General features: G+C 42.6%; 2 protein-coding genes across 3 annotated transcripts in view; one reads left to right on the forward strand and one right to left on the reverse strand.

Moving 5' to 3' along the window:
* The window catches only part of Recql5 (RecQ like helicase 5), a 42,163-nt gene extending 32,948 nt beyond the window's left edge, over nucleotides 1–9,215 (reverse strand). For both annotated transcript variants that reach the window (XR_002820861.1, XM_004630104.2), the window contains exons 1-6: nucleotides 8,447–9,215; nucleotides 7,204–7,325; nucleotides 5,107–5,625; nucleotides 4,533–4,635; nucleotides 3,794–3,905; nucleotides 2,246–2,408 (exon numbers count right to left, since the gene is read on the reverse strand). Coding sequence is in view for 1 of the 2 variants with exons in the window: in XM_004630104.2 (XP_004630161.1) it covers nucleotides 2,246–2,408; nucleotides 3,794–3,905; nucleotides 4,533–4,635; nucleotides 5,107–5,625; nucleotides 7,204–7,325; nucleotides 8,447–8,573 (1,146 nt within the window). In the remaining variant the exon portion in view is untranslated. The remainder of the gene's footprint in view (nucleotides 1–2,245; nucleotides 2,409–3,793; nucleotides 3,906–4,532; nucleotides 4,636–5,106; nucleotides 5,626–7,203; nucleotides 7,326–8,446) is intronic.
* A 134-nt stretch (nucleotides 9,216–9,349) lies between these two features.
* The window catches only part of Sap30bp (SAP30 binding protein), a 40,703-nt gene continuing 34,422 nt past the window's right edge, over nucleotides 9,350–15,630 (forward strand). Inside the window, exons 1-3 of the mRNA XM_004630105.3 lie at nucleotides 9,350–9,504; nucleotides 10,986–11,095; nucleotides 14,819–14,866. Of these exons, the coding sequence (XP_004630162.1) occupies nucleotides 9,399–9,504; nucleotides 10,986–11,095; nucleotides 14,819–14,866 (264 nt within the window). The 5' untranslated portion in view covers nucleotides 9,350–9,398. The remainder of the gene's footprint in view (nucleotides 9,505–10,985; nucleotides 11,096–14,818; nucleotides 14,867–15,630) is intronic.

Below are 15,630 nucleotides of genomic sequence, written 5' to 3' on the forward strand. Positions count from 1 at the left end.
TATCAAGCTTAACCTCACTATCTCACTGCATTTCAAACATCTTAGGCATAATAAGGAATATTTCTTTTTTTAAAGAGAACTTTTTGGGAGCCAGGGAGATAGCTCAATGACTTGGGCACCTGCCTAACAAGTGCAAGGTCCTGAGTTTGATCCCTGATACCAAAAAAAAATTAAAGAGAGCTTTCCGGGCTTCAGAATTTTTATTCTAAAAGTAACTTTTGTCCTAGATTACATATTAAACTAAAATTTCTTACTAAAAATTTTTTTTTGAGGGGCCAGGGAGATGGCTCAGTGGAATAAGCACTTGCCTGGCAAGCGCAAGGGCCTGAGTTCAATCCCCGGTTCCACCAAAAAAAAAAAAAAAATTTTTTTTTTTGAGATAATGTCACACTGGCCTTAAATGATACTCCTGCCATGGCTTCCCACATAGCTGGGATTATAGTTACACACTATTTTACCTGGACTCCACATTCTTAACACAATGATTATAGATATGGTAAACAAATTTGCCATTTTCTAGGTATGAAAGGATATCTCATTACCTAATTTGCATGTCTCTGATACCTAAGTGAGGGTGAGCATCTGTCAATATATTGATTAAATATTCTAGTTTCTTCTATGAAATGCCTATTCATACTTTGTGTGATTTGGTTGTTTTATCTTCTTCTTTTCTTAGTGCTGAGAATGGAACACCTGCTTGACACTAGCCATATTACACTACGCTACCAGTCATTTTTTAAATTTTGTGAGTCTCACTAAATTGCTCAGGCTAACCTCAAACTTGCACTCCTCCTCTCAAACCTCTCCAGTAACTGTGATTACAAAAATGCTGCTCTTTGTATAAAGCAAATATCTCCCCTAACATGGACTCATTTTTTCATGCTTCCTTATATACAAAGATTTTTTAATTTTTTTTTTAGAAAGTCTACAGGGTCTACAGGGTCTCACTACATAGAACAGACTCCTAGTGATCCTCCTGTTTTCAGTCTCCCAAGAGCTGGGATTACAGGAATGCACCACCGCACCCAGTCTCAATCGCTATCTTTGTGTGCCCTGGGGGCAGGGCTGGCACGGCAGATTGGAAATCTTTTTGAAGCCCAGCTGCTGCCCAGCTGCTGCGTCTGCCTAAGCAGGTGCTTTAATCTGCTGAGTTATTTGGCCTGGCCAGCCCTATTCACAAAGATTTTTAAGTGGAAGGAAAGTTAAAAGATAAATAAGCTAGGGTCGGCCAGACAGCTCAGTGGATTAAAGTACCTGCTTAGGCAGACACAGGGGCCAGGGGTCCTATCCCCAGCCTGTGGTGCCAGCCCAGTCCCTGGGGCACACTGAGACAGTGACTGAGACTGGGCGTGGTGATGCAGGTCTGTTATCCCAGGGCTTGGGAAGCTGAAAAACAGGAAGGATCACAAGTCCATTCTGTGTAGTGAGACCCTATAGACGCTGTACTAAACACATGAAAAAAATAAAATAAAAAAGATAAATAAGCTGTATTATATACATTTATACCAAGTTTCCATGATGAATTGTAATCATTACATACTAAAGACATGTACTAATAAATTAAAAAAAAAATTTTTTTAAAGATTAAAACAAAAAAGGCTCAGGCTATCACTTAGTGGAGTACTTGCTGAACACATGTGAGGCCCTAGCTTCAATCCCCAGTACTTCACAATGTATAATGGGAAAATACACAATAATGCTCACTAAAACAAGGCAAATTAGTTTACACACCAGATACTATTCAGATATTTGGGGCTGGGAAGATAGCTAAGTAGAAAAAAAAAAAAAGAAAAAGATAGCTCAGTAGAATAAGCACTTACATGGCAAATGCTAAGTTCTAAGTTCAATCCCCAGTACTGAGGGAAAAAAAAAATCAGATAATTTAAACATTTATAAAGAAAATAAGTCAGCCAAAAGTGGTAGAACACTCCCAGAATTCCAGTACTCTGGGAGGCTGAGGCAGGAGGACCAGTGCAGTTTAAGACCAGTATGGGCAAAATAAGAGGATAAGGAACTTGGGAAGCAGCTCAGTGCAATAGACCTGAGTTTAATCTTCAGTGCTGAAAAAAAAAGTCTAACCTAACTTGTTCCAACTGCCTGTGCACCCTGCACACTACATCCTACCTTGCAGGCCAGGAGTACCGTCTCCAAATTTACAGAAGCCCTATCTGCACTTGAAAATAACAGCACAAAATTCGAAAGTAGAAGGGTCAGACAGGCAGGGTTTCTACTGCCCAAGACTTACCTGGAGTTTTGCTATTTCCTTCCTGATTAGAAAGCTGACTTGGTCCCGGTCATTCCGAGAGTAATAGAGACGGCACCAAGAAGGCTTCCCATCCCTGCCAGCCCGGCCAGACTCTTGGTAGTATCCAGCCATCGACTTGGCAATATTCCAGTGGGCAACAAATCTATAGGAGCCAAAATGACAAGCAGCATGAGATACAAAAGAAGAGCTGAGTGTGCTGTGAAGGAGTGATTCTGTCAGTAGATCAGGGCTTTCTTCATAGTAGCCAGGCACAGGGAGGCTAACACTCAGGGAGAAAGAGATGATGATGGAGTAAGCTGATTCAGACACTTGCAACCCACTGGCAGGTCTGTTGCCCTGGAGCTGCTTAGCTTAGAAGGCACTGCAGGAGTTCAGAGAGCAACTCCAGTACATATGGGGAATCCAACAAACTTACAGCCAAAGTTCTGGTGAAATAAACACTAAACTTCAAAATAAATAAATAAATAAATAAATAAATAAAGTTCTATGGATGATGAACTTGAGATTCAGAGAAGTGCATTTATTTTTCTGTTTGTTTGTTTAAGCCAGAGTCTCACTATGCAGTTCAGGCTGGCCTTGAACCTGCCTGTCTGTCTTCTGAATGCTAGGATTATAGATGTGTGTAACCACACCTCGCATGGCTTGGTTTCTTGAAAGTCTCACTATGCAGTTTAGGCTGGCCTTCAACTTACTATGTAGCCTCGTTTTGTAGCCTCACAGGTTGGCCTTGTGGGGATCCTCCTACCTCATCCTTCCAAGTGCTGGGACTACAGGTGTACAACACCACACCTAGCTATCTGTTTATTTTATATCTAACCACTTATAATGCCTAATAATTTAGCTGTAGATTGTTCTGGATATCTTGAAACACATTCCTGCCATGCATGGTGACACATGCCTATAATCCCAGCACTTAGGAGACAAGGCAAGAGGATTACCTTGAGTTCTAGGCCAAGCTGGTCTACACAATGAGTTCAAGGTCTGAGATACATAGTGAGACCCTGCCACCCCCCACAAAAGAATAAAAAAAATCACGTGTGCTCTTACTCTTTCAAATGTAGTGTACTGACATAGTCCTACCTAGGGTCACTGTGAAGCATGACAGGATCATGGTTGGAGGTAAAAGATTTCATGACAGTTGCCAAAGCAGGGCTAGCAGACTGGGATGAACCCACACTTTTCTAGACTGTCAACAGGCAGTAACAAGGATGATAGTGATAAGATCTTTGCTGCCCCTCCACCTTTTTTTGGTCTTTTGAGACCAGGTTTCGTAAGTTCTGCGATTACAGGATGCATGCTGCCATACCCATCTGCTGCCCCCTTTCTTGAGGATAGTGGAACTATGCTACGCAGTCACCTGGGATAGGCCATATAGAAACTGTCAGTGTTGGAGCTGTGTACTGGGGACTCTCTTCTGGAGCTTCTCTCCTCTAGCACTAGACAGAGGACATGTCCTTTGTGCAGAGCACTGTAGGCAACCCTTAAGCCAGTCCCCAATCAGAAGGTAAAGCAAGAACCAGAACTCACCTGACATTAGCTTTGTCCACTCCCATCCCAAAACTGATGGTTGCAACAATTACAGGGACCTTCTCCTCCATCCACTCATTCTGTACCTGTGTCCTATCAGAAGCCTTCAGCCCTGGAAAAGAAGGGAAGGTGGAAAAGGGAACACACATTTCCCATGAGTTTACCCTCTGGGGTTTCTATTCTGTTTAACACTATACTAGGTACTTTACAGTACCCTGAGCCCATCTCTTCCCAGCTGTTTGACCGTGGGCCAGATAATTACCCACATGGAGCCTTAGCCAATAGCCCATATGAAGCACAGAGTATTCAGTAAATGTTAAAGCCAATATTAACACTCAAGTCCATTAACCTCCAAAGTCTGCCCTCTTTCAATCTAGGTTTCTATAATACTTAGGTTTATAAAAACTTATCACAGTTGCACTTTTTGGGGCCGGGGAGATGGCTCAGTAGAATAAGCGCTTGCCTGGCAAGGTCCTGAGTTCAATCCCTTGTTCTGCCAAAAAAAAAAACCCAAAAACCAAAACAAACTTATCATCTGCTGTTGAGTGGGCACAGAATGGGGAAAAAAGAACTCAGAAGTCACTGAATTCTAGACCTCATTCATGTCTAGACTCCTCAGTTTAAGTGAATCATTTTAGCTCTATATGAGTAACTGGAAAAAGATAACAAGCTGTTTGATTGTCCAGGTTCCATAAGAGACCACTAAGTGGCCTCCAAAGTGAGGACCATGAGGGCTTACCTGCATGATAAGCCTTGGCATTCACACCCCTGCTACTGAGCTCTATGGCCAGCTGTTCACAAGACTCTCTAGTTCTGCAGTAGACAATGCCGCAGCCAAACAACTAAACAGGGAGACGTGGGAAGAAAACAAGCATGAGAAGAGAGAAAGTCATCAATCTACTACTGCATGGCCTGCTACAAAAAAAGCTCTTGCTTTCTCTTGTCAACCTCCCAGTCTCCTCTGAGGCAGGTCACTCAGCAGAGCCCTGGCACTTTATAAAAAGTAGGACCAAAGCAGCTTAAAATCTAACCTCCTTAACTCCTCTCCCTTCTTTCTGAAAACCTTATACAGGTCTCCAAAGCGCTCACACAAACTGCCCACTTGCCTTTCATGCAAGGAAATAGGACAAAGGTACCTCAGTGAAGAGGACAATGCCAGGTAATAGAGACAATTCTCTTTCTGTACAAACTTTAGGAAACCTGGGTAATGAAGCTAGGAAAAGTGAAGGTCTTCAAACACCAATAGCGTGTTTATGCTAGAGAGCACCTTGCCAGCCAACCAGCAGTCCCCCACCCTACCCCCACTGCCTCACCTCTTTATTCGTCTTCTGTCCAAGAGCTTTAAGGCAGAAGTCCCTCAAATTCCCATAAGGATCAGAAATCAGTTCCTTAAACTGCACATCATAGAAGAGATTGGCCCGGAAGCAGGGAGTCTTGAAAGTGGCAACTGGTTGCTTCAGATGCAGTGCAGCAAACACATCCTCCTGGACCTGTGGGGTGGCTGTGGCAGTTAAAGCCACACATGGGGCATGTGCCAGGCGAGAGCGCAGGGCACCTAGACGCAAGTAGTCAGGACGGAAGTCATGCCCCCACTGGGAAACACAGTGAGCTTCATCCACCACCAAATAAGAAAGCAGGTGGCGGGACACAAGGGAATTCAGGATGGGCTGGAAGGAGGTGGAAGCGGCCATCTCTGGGGTAATGTACAGAAGCCTGGTCTGTGGCTTTTCTCGCTCTAGGTCTGAAAGCAGCTCCTTCCTCTCCTGCACTGATAGCTTCGAGCTCAGAGAACTCACTTGTATCTTCAGGGCCAGCAAGTGATCCACCTGATCCTGAGAGCAGAAGAGAATGAGCCCAGAGAGGGGTATAACTGGCTTTCAAGAACCAGTGGTAGAAGTCATTACCACACCCTTAGAGATTTTCCAGTCATAAAACATCTTCATTTTACCCTCCTATATGTATCCTCTGTATGGAACATGAAATAATTAAGAGGATAGACTCTGTCCTCTTAATTGCCATGGGCTTCCTGGCTGTTTCTTAATCCAAGACTCAGTTTTTCTTACAACCTACTATAAACATAGTAACTAACAGAATTGTGATAAGAGTTATAGGAAACTTTATATCTCAAAAGTGGTATCTAAAGCACTTAGCACAATGTTTAAGATCTAATTAGCATTCATTATTCCCCATCAGTCTACCTTTTTCTGAGGTCTTAATCACACGGCCATACTTCCTTTTTAGGTACCAGGCTATGTGACAGATTATGGGAGCTCAACCATTTAACCCCCCCGCCACAGTCCTCAGGTCAGTGTGACCTTGTTTTAGGAACAGAGAGGTATACAAAGCCCACATGTCCCCAGCCATGGCTGGAATGGTAATAACCCCAAACTCGTGAGTCAAGATAGCAACTGCTGAGGACAATTGTCAAAATATAGACATTTGGGTTTATAGAAAAACCTGGTTCTTCATTAACTTAATCCTTATCTACCCATTTTCTATAATTACTCTTCTATGATCCAGTGTTATCCCTCTCACTGCACTTCTTATTAGCCAATAAAAGCCAGCCAACCAGAGAGGTAGCCCAACCAGTCCACCAGAGGTAAACTCTTCCTGGTCCCCCTTGTATGCTGAAATTTGTCTATATCTGAAGGTCTGATTGGCCCTCAGTACTTCCTCAATTCTAATTCTATAAGCCCATTGGCAGGCACTAAATATAGGCAGAGCAGATGTTAATAAGATCTCAGGCTGAGGGGGCCGGGGAGATGGCTCAGTGGAATAAGCTCTTCCCTGGCAAGTGAAGTGCAAGGGCCTGAGTTCAATCCCCAGTTCCACCAAAAAAAAAAAAAAAAAAGATCTCAGGCTAGGTATGGTAGTCACCCCTGTAATCTCAGCACTAAGAGGCTGAAGCAGAAGAATTGCTGTGAGTTCAAGGTCACCCTAAGCTACAAAGTGAGTCCAAGGCCAGCCTGAACTGCATAATGAAACCCTGTCTCAAAAAACACACAAAAATAATAAAGATCTCAAACAATTTTTCATCTGTGTCTGTACTTGCTCTCTTGCCAAAATAAAACAAGTCATCAGAGATTCTGCATATCAATTTAGTTATCCATCCACTTGCATCTTCTAACATCATGAGTGCACATGTGTGTACATGTGAGAGCAAGTTTGTGTACGTACAGATCCTGTTCCATACTCCTCTGGACAAAAAAACAAAGGAGGATAAGGAATATCAGGTGATCAAAGCATAGAACAATCATTCATGAACCACAAAGTGATACACACTAGTGGAGAAACCTATAATTGGGCAATTCAGACATCTACCATAGAGATCACAAAGACAAGTCAGAGAAAAGTCAGGAAAGATCAAACATCAACTTTTTGAGTTACTATCTTCATTTTCCTAACCTCACCTGAATCAACGCAAGGAGAGGAGAGACTACAATGGTGATGCCTTTGGCCAATAGTGCAGGTAGCTGATAGCAAAGGGATTTTCCAGCCCCCGTGGGCATACACACAAAGACATCTTTGTCACCTGCAAAAAAAATAGAATATCTCATTGCTTCTTGTCTTTTCATTAAGACTGATTTTTTTAAATGACGTTTAAAAAAAATTATTTATTTATTTTGTGTGTGTGTATGTGTGGCCAGCTCAGCCCACCTGGGGGCAGGGCTGGCTGGCATGTGGTGCTGGGGGATTGAACCGCAGTCCTTGTGCTTTGCTAAGCTTGTTCTAAGTAGGTGCTTTAGATCACTGAGCCATCTCACCAGTCCCTCATTAAGATCCTTGAAAGTTAAACAAGAATGTAAGAAAAGGACCCAGCAGTGCCTGACACTTGAGAGGGTCTTAGTATCATGTTAAATTCCTTTCCATTCTTTATATGAAATGGAAAGGGATCCTGGAAGATTTGGAAATGTGTGCAAACTACTTCTGGTAATGTCAGTAAAAAGAGTAAGAAGTCTAAGTGTAGGATATGGGTAGATGAAAGCAGAATATTGATAGGCTGAGGGCACATCTGTGTAGATACGCAAGGACATCACTTAGAGATCTTTTGTTTACAAACCTATCACTAATATTATATGACTTCTGGACAACAATCTTCACTGGTCACCACATCTCTAGCTTAAAATATTCTTACTTTCTTCCCCATCTGTAATTCAGGCCACTCAATCTTCATTAAGGGGATTCCCTAGGCCAATGGGTAGTTTAGACTATTAACTGCCACCCCCAACTGCCCATACAGAAACAAACAAAAATGAGAATGTAAGAACCATTTTACAAAGACAATTTGTAGGTCTGGCTATGAAAAGAACTAGAATAGCTGAGTGATTCTGCCATTCAAACAGCAAGTTTAGCCTGGCGGATAACACACACCTGTAATCCCAGGACTCTGGAAATAAGAAAAGGATCTCAAGTTCTAATTCATTCTGGGCAATGTGACAATCTGAAGAAAGGCTAAGGGTGTAGCTCAGTGAGAAGGTCCTCAATTCAATCCCCAATACCGCAAATTAAAAAAGTAAACTTTGGTTGACAAGTCTAAAAGATTTCCAAAACCAGTTATGGACAAAGGGTGAGACGGTAGGAAGAAGGGTGTTGTGCCGCAGTGCTACGGTACAGCCAACAGAAATATAAAGGCAGGGAGTTTGATAATGTTACCTTTTACTACAGCCATGGTCGCCCTCTCCTGTAAAGGCGTCTTAAAAGAGTCAAACCCAAAGACCTTCTTCAGCTCGCTCCGGACTCGCCGCTCAGGGTCAGAGGGGGTGGAAGGGCGTGTGCTCATCTTAGCGAAAAGCAGTGGCCAAAAGTTAAAGCAAAGGTGGCGAAAGACTGGCACGAGAACCCTGTTTTGTTATTTAAATACAGCTTAATTTTTCTTCTGCAAATATGTTTGCTATATTGCTGAAGTGCAATATATTTGTTTCAAGTAGTAAAAGCGGCAGACGAATTGCCTCCAGCAAGATATTCCTGAGAGATTAACAGCCTCACTTTTACGCTAAGTGAAAACAAGAACACTGAGCTACCCAAAGCTATAGTATACCAGTTAGAAATCAGATTACGAGAAGAAACAGAAATATCTTCGGAATAGTTTGGAGAACAGAGAATCGTTTTTTCTAAGATCCAACTTCTATACGCGCAGTCGGCGACGACCATTCATGTCCCTCGCCGTCCTTTTGGGTCCCAACCCCCTTCACTCTCCTTCCTCTTTAGCCCCACGTTCAGTTTTCTCCCTTCACTACCGAAGAATCTCTCTCTTTGTCCCCAAGATATCAGAGTCAGCCTCTGGGCCGCCCAACAAAGGGCTCTGGCCGAGCCGCTGCTGTGTCCTGGTTCTCCCACTACGCCAAGACTCCTGTACAGCACCCTCGACCCAGAAACCAAGCTGCAGAGAACTCCAGTCAGGAGAAAATCACTGAGCCTTCTATTCGTCGCGCAAAGATGACGTTGCCGAGCGCGGCAGGAGAGGCGGGCCAAACTCAAAAGCGGACGTTTTGATTGGCCTTCCGTGTGACGTTTGCGCCTCCTGAGATCCGGAAGGAGTTGCCGTTGCATTCAGAAGGCCTCTTGAGTCATAGGTGTGAGCCACGCTGGGGCTGTGGGATATAAAATGGCGGGGAAGAGGAATGTTTTGTCGTCTTTGGCAGTTTACGCGGAAGATTCAGAGCCTGAGTCCGATGGCGAGACTGGAGTTGAAGCTGTCGGCAGCGCGGCTGGTGAGACTCGAGTGGGAAGTGGAAAAGGGAATCGATTGTCTGCCCAGAATAATGCTCTCTTATTGTACTATCGGGAAAGAGACGTTCATTGTGCCAACGTATCGAGCCCTCGAACCCCGAAACGCAGTCGAGGTCGTCCTGGCTTACATATAATATTAGGGGATTTATAGTAAGAATGAGTCTTCTCCCTGTGTTTCTATTTTTACTGAAATTTCTTGAGAAGCTGATGGACTGGAGCATAGGATCTAGTCCTGCAATGTCGCAACCTATTGCCTTCGACTAGTTGCGTGATAGGTAGAGAGATGAGTGGAACATATGTGATGGATGATAAAGTTTGTCTTATTAAATTAATAGTTTTTAAGGGGCCGGGAAGATAGCTCAGTAGAATAAGTGCTTGCCTGGCAAGTGCAAGGGTCTAAGTTCAATCCCCGGTACCGAAAAAATATTAATAGCTCTTAATTTGTAATGTATCCTAAACACATCTAGGAGCTTCTGGCTTGTTCTTTAGCAGGAGTAAACTTCTACATCTGGGATAGACTGTGGACATTTGTGAGTTACTTAAGGCTTTTAGGTCGTTTTGTTACTTTGTGAACTTTTAAAGCTCATCAGTAGCCAAGCGTGCCGCGGTTCCGCAAATGAATAAATAAATAAAATTAAATAGCCAAGCATGGTGGTGCATACTTGTGATCCCAGCACTCAGGAGACTGAAGCAAGACGATGGATACGAGTTGGAGCTACATAGTGAATTCAATGTTAGCCTGAGCTACATAGTGAAACCTTGTCTCAAAAACATATAAACAGGGCCGGAGAGATGGCTCAGTGGAATAAGCACTTCCCTGGCAAGCATAAGGGCCTGAGTTCAATCCCCGGTTCCGCAAACAAACATATAAACAGAAAATGAACTATTAGTAATTTTGTTACCCACCTAAATTTGACAGTGTTAGAATGGGAAGAGATTTTTTTGGAGTGGTAGAGCACATTATCTAATGTATCTGGGCCAGAGTTTCCTTTTGGGACAAGTGAGGGCCTTCAGAATAAAAATGAGTAGTCTTTGTCTCCTAGTAGAGATAACTTCATAGATATCTATAGTACCAGTTAGAGATGTGCGTGTGTCAAAAAAAAGGTGTTCAGGGAACATGCTTTGATCATTCAAAGATGGAAGGCTTCCACTGGAGTAATAAGGAGATTGACAACTTCAGTTTTTATTTTGTTATCTGTTCAGTGCTGGGCTTGAACTTCCAATCATCCTGCCTCAGCCTCCTAGAGTGTTGCAGTTACAGGTGTGCACCACCACAGCCAGCTTTTTTTCTATTCTTTTAATAGTTTTACCCACCAAAATATGTCCTTGTGAAAGGCAGAATCTGGGCCTGAGGTCACTTAATGAGGTTTAGGTTGGGCTTTTATCTTCAGAAATACTTCTCACTGCTCAAATCACTGGAAAATTTTCTTACATTTTTGTTGTTTTTCCTCCTGTGTTTCAGAAGAGAAAAGTGGGTTGGTATCTGATGCCTATGGAGAGGATGACTTTTCTCGTCTAGGAGGTGATGAAGATGGTTATGAAGAAGAGGAAGATGAGAACAGCAAACAGTCGGTAGGTGAATCTGCCAAATCCAAAACTGCTCAAAACACCACTTCATTTATCAGAAGGTTTTGAACTGGGCCAACAGTTAGGGGTGGTGATATATGCCTGTAATCCCAGTACTCAAGAGGCTGAGGCAGGAGAATCGCTGTGATTTCGAGGCCAGCTTGGGCTCTAAGGCAGCCTGAACTACATAGCAAGACCTGTCACAAAAAGAAAAAAAAAAAAAAGAACTGAGCCAATAGCATTCCATTTCATAACTACTTTAATCCCTTTCCCTCATTTGTGTGGGTTGAACGTCAGTAGTGCTACTACATTTGAAAATTGCACTTACTTTCACCTAGATCATTTTGTGTGAACTTTTGAATTGAAATTTGTGAGGCAAGATGGTAGATTATTTTATTTAACCACATTATCAGTGGATGTTTTATGTTTTCCCTATTTAAGCAGTTTATTCCATTTTTAACTGTGTTCATCCTAATAGGTGTTTCATATAAATTTATAGTCAACTCTGTATTATCTTTCATCTTTCATGGGAGTCATCCAAATACTTAGGTTTATTGAGGAAATAAGGAAGGAAAATTATTTTCTTTCATCTACTTTGATCTTTAACTTTATTCTTTTTTTTTTTTTTTTAATTCGGAGCTGGGGATTGAACTCAGGCCCTTGCACTTGCCATGGAAGCGCTTATTCCACTGAGCCATCTCCCCAGCCCCTTTTACTTTATTCTTGACATTTCACTTGACACTTTTGACACTTTTATCAGATTTCCCTGGTTCTTTTTTTTTTTTTCCCCAATCATTTATTTATTTGGTACAAGGTCTTGTTATACAACCCAAACTTATAGTGATCCTTCTATCTCAGCCTCCCCAGCACTGGGATTACAGGTGTGCACCACCACGCCCGGTTTTGGTGGCCAGCTCAGTGCTGGGCTGGCATGGCATGTGGTACCAGGAATTGAATCCGGGTCCTTGTACTTGCCAGGCAGGCACTTAGAATGCTGAGCCATCTACCCAGCCAGTTCCCAGGTTTCGATCACAAATTCTTCTCCAAAGTTAAGTAGGTGCTGGGTAACAAAAAAAAAAAAAAAGGAGAATTTCTTTTCCTATTAACAAGAAGGACTTAGGCTCACAATCACCTGAGCAGCAAGAGCCAGAAGTCTGAAGAAAAAGGAAAAATTCAGGCTAGTCCTTAGCACAAACACATGCATAGATATGAACCTGGCTATTTTGCAACAGTTGTTGTTGTTCTTTGTTTGAGACAAGGTCTCACTATGTAGTTCCAGTTGACCATGAACCTGCCCCAGCCTCCTGAATGCTGGGATTATAGGTGTGCACCACCAGGGCCAGCTGCAGCAGTTTTAATTGAAACACTCACAAGGTATTTTATTATTTGTTTGAAAATTTTGTTGCATGTTAAATTGTAAACATTGGCATTAAAGTGCTTTCCAGATCGGGACTGTAGGTATAGCTCACTGGTAGAGCTCTCTCATAGCACAAAACCCAGTATCTAATTCCCAGGGACAAACACAGTGGAAGGTGTTCCAAATTAAACAAAAACATTTTGGGGTTGTTTTGGGTGCTGAGGGATTAGACCTAGGGCCTTATGCTTATTAAGCAAGCACTGAACCACTGAATACCCAGCCCTTTTTAAAATTTTGAGCCAGGGTCTCAATTAGCTTTCTGACCAACTAGAAGTACAGACATACCACATGGAGCTCAGAAATATATATATATATATATATTTTTTTTTTAATTTATTTATTTTGTGTGTGTGGCCAGCTCAGCCCACCAGGGGGCAGGGCTGGCTGGCATGTGGTGCTGGGGGATTGAACCGCGGTCCCTGTGCTTTGCTTAGCTTAGCTTGTTCTAAGTAGGTGCTTTAGACCACTGAGCCATCTCACCAGCCCTATATTTTGTTTTTTCATGAGATACTTTTTTTGGTATGGGGGATTGAACTCAGGACCTTGTATTTGCCAGACCGGCCTTTATTTGGTACAGGGTCTCACTACACAGCTCAGACTCGTGGTGATCCTCCTGTCTCAGCCTCCCCAACTCTGGAATTATAGGCATATGCCACCACACCTGGTTTCAGCATCAGCATGATATGCCCGGAGTTCCAGGACCAGCATGACATGTGGTACCGGGGATCAGCCCGGGTCCTTGCACTTGCCAGGCCGGCACTTAGACTACCAAGCTATCTCCTCAGTCCTTCAGCCCTACTCTTTAATGTTGTTAATGCAGAGTTGCCTGAAATTCTATAGAAGAGGTTTGTAATTTCTTTTCCTGACTTTTCTCAAGTACATACTTGTTTTAGTATCCATAATTTTTCTTTAATACTTTTGCATAATGTGTACTTTTGAAATGTTCCCATATTTGGCTTGTTAGAGTTTTCATTTGTTTGTTTGGTTATTTGTTTTTTAAGACAGGGTCTCACTATGTAAGTTCAGGATGGCCATGAACTCACAGTGTAGCCTAGGCTGGCCTTGACTTTACAGCATTCCTTCTTCCTCAGCCTCTTGAGTGCTAAGATTACAGACATGCGCCACCACACCCAGCTTTTATCTCATATTTTAGTAAAATCCTCTTATATCCCATATAGATATTCTGAAATGTGATTACATGTAGCTGAGCTGTATCTAATTATTTGGCTGATTGATTTCATTTTAAGGAGATAATGGAGAGTGCATCCAAAGCCTTTGTTTCACTAGCACTTTAGAGGGCAATTAAGTCTCAAAATCACGAGTATACCTTATTCTCTCTCTCTGATGCTGTTTATGTTAACATCTGGAGTGCTGTGTCATGTTTGGGTTAAAGTGTAACTTTCTGGAAAATAATAGTTTCAAATGAAGTTAGGTGTTCTTGGGCATTTAGTTAAAGGCTTCTGCACATGAGGAATGCAGCAGGTGATAGAAGCGATGTGGGTTTAGCTAGCTAAGAGAGTATTGGTCCAGCATCTACTCCTGAAATTTTGAGCTTTATTGCATTAACATTACTGTTTAGTGGAATGGAGGGCTCCCTTTAGAAAATGCCTTAGCCACATGGTGCTTTGAGTCAGGCTGGTCTCATTTAGCTAAGCAACAGGTTGGGTGGACTAGTGGCAATAATATGAGCACTCAGGTAGGGGCAGAACCCACCCAGTTGGAGTCCCGGAAAAACTGTGCATTGCTCTTAAGCCCTGCCTTTCCTGGGCCACTTGTTCTGGTCATTTGTTGACCACCTCACTGTGTTCATATCAGTGTCAATGACACTGAGTCAAAATGCTGACGTGTAGGTGCCTGTGAGTCACAGTACTAATGTTTTGAATAGTGTCACGGTAGGTTTAAGTCTGTTGTATTTGTGGGTACGAAACTCAGTGAAGGAGAACAAAGGTACATAATCCTGGTTCTAAATAAGTGATATGATATTTCGGTGAACGCGCTATACCTGTTATACCATGTGACCTGGTCTTTTTGCTGAAGCAGATTGTATTTTCTCTCTCCTTTTTATGTGATTTTTACCTCTGGCTTTCTTGGTGTGGACTGACCACTGACTGAGCGGCCAATTTTTTTCCCCCCCTCAGAACATCTCCTTTCCTCCTTCTCTTTCTTAGTTCTGGGTCCTGTGGCATAGGGGAGGGGTTCTTGATGGGATGCGCTGGCTGGGTAAATGCCTTTTGCTCCAACCTCTGGATGTGCATGTGAGACCCCTCAGGCCCACTCTTTAAGCTTAATCTTCTAAATTCTTTGTCTTGTAGGAAGATGACGATTCAGAGACTGAAAAACCTGAGGCTGATGACCCAAAGGTATTTGGTGTTGACTGTGGTGGGGTGGCTGGATGTAAATAAAGTATTTTAATGTTCTGGCACAGTTCCTATATCTGGTCAAGATCTGTCCCACTAGCATACTATGTGACCATGTGGATGTTTCCTGGGGTAAAACTAGCTTTTTTCAAGAACTTGGAGACCATTATGAGTGGATTAAGTTCTAAGGTAGATTGGATTTCCAGCCTTTGCTTATTGTGCCTGACTCTAGACTAGAAGGATGAGAAGTCTATTACAGATCCACAGCCCACACTTTCTGCATCCTAGGTGGGACTTTGTAAAGACCAGTGTACCTGTAGGTGGGTTAGATGTAGGGGTGTTTCTAGAATAAAGTAGGTATAAGGCTGCCTTATGTATTCTGACTTCTAAGTCATCTAGAAATGGAAGAAGGCTCTAACAGGATCAGACCAACCTGAGGCCTCATTCCAACTATTAGGGGGATCTTATGCCCAGTCTTCATTTTCCCAGGGATGGGGTTTGTCGTTGTTACTTTGTAAACAGCATAGCCACTGATTTTCAAAGGGCCACCACTGGCAGCTGAAAGTAATTAGTGGTGATTCTAGGACTCTCCTTAGTGATCTTGTGATAATGACCAAGTGTAATGGTTAAATTGCTCTGCTATGTGCTGGGCATTAGAAATGTATGTACTTTTAGAGGAATCATTCTTTATATATGTATATATTTTTTAAAATTTTATTTATTTTTTACATTTTTAAATTTTGTGTGTGTGTGTGTGTGTGTGTGTG

The sequence above is a fragment of the Octodon degus genome, unplaced genomic scaffold, assembly GCF_000260255.1.
Source record: "Octodon degus isolate 3935 unplaced genomic scaffold, OctDeg1.0 scaffold00033, whole genome shotgun sequence".
NCBI lineage: Eukaryota > Metazoa > Chordata > Mammalia > Rodentia > Octodontidae > Octodon > Octodon degus.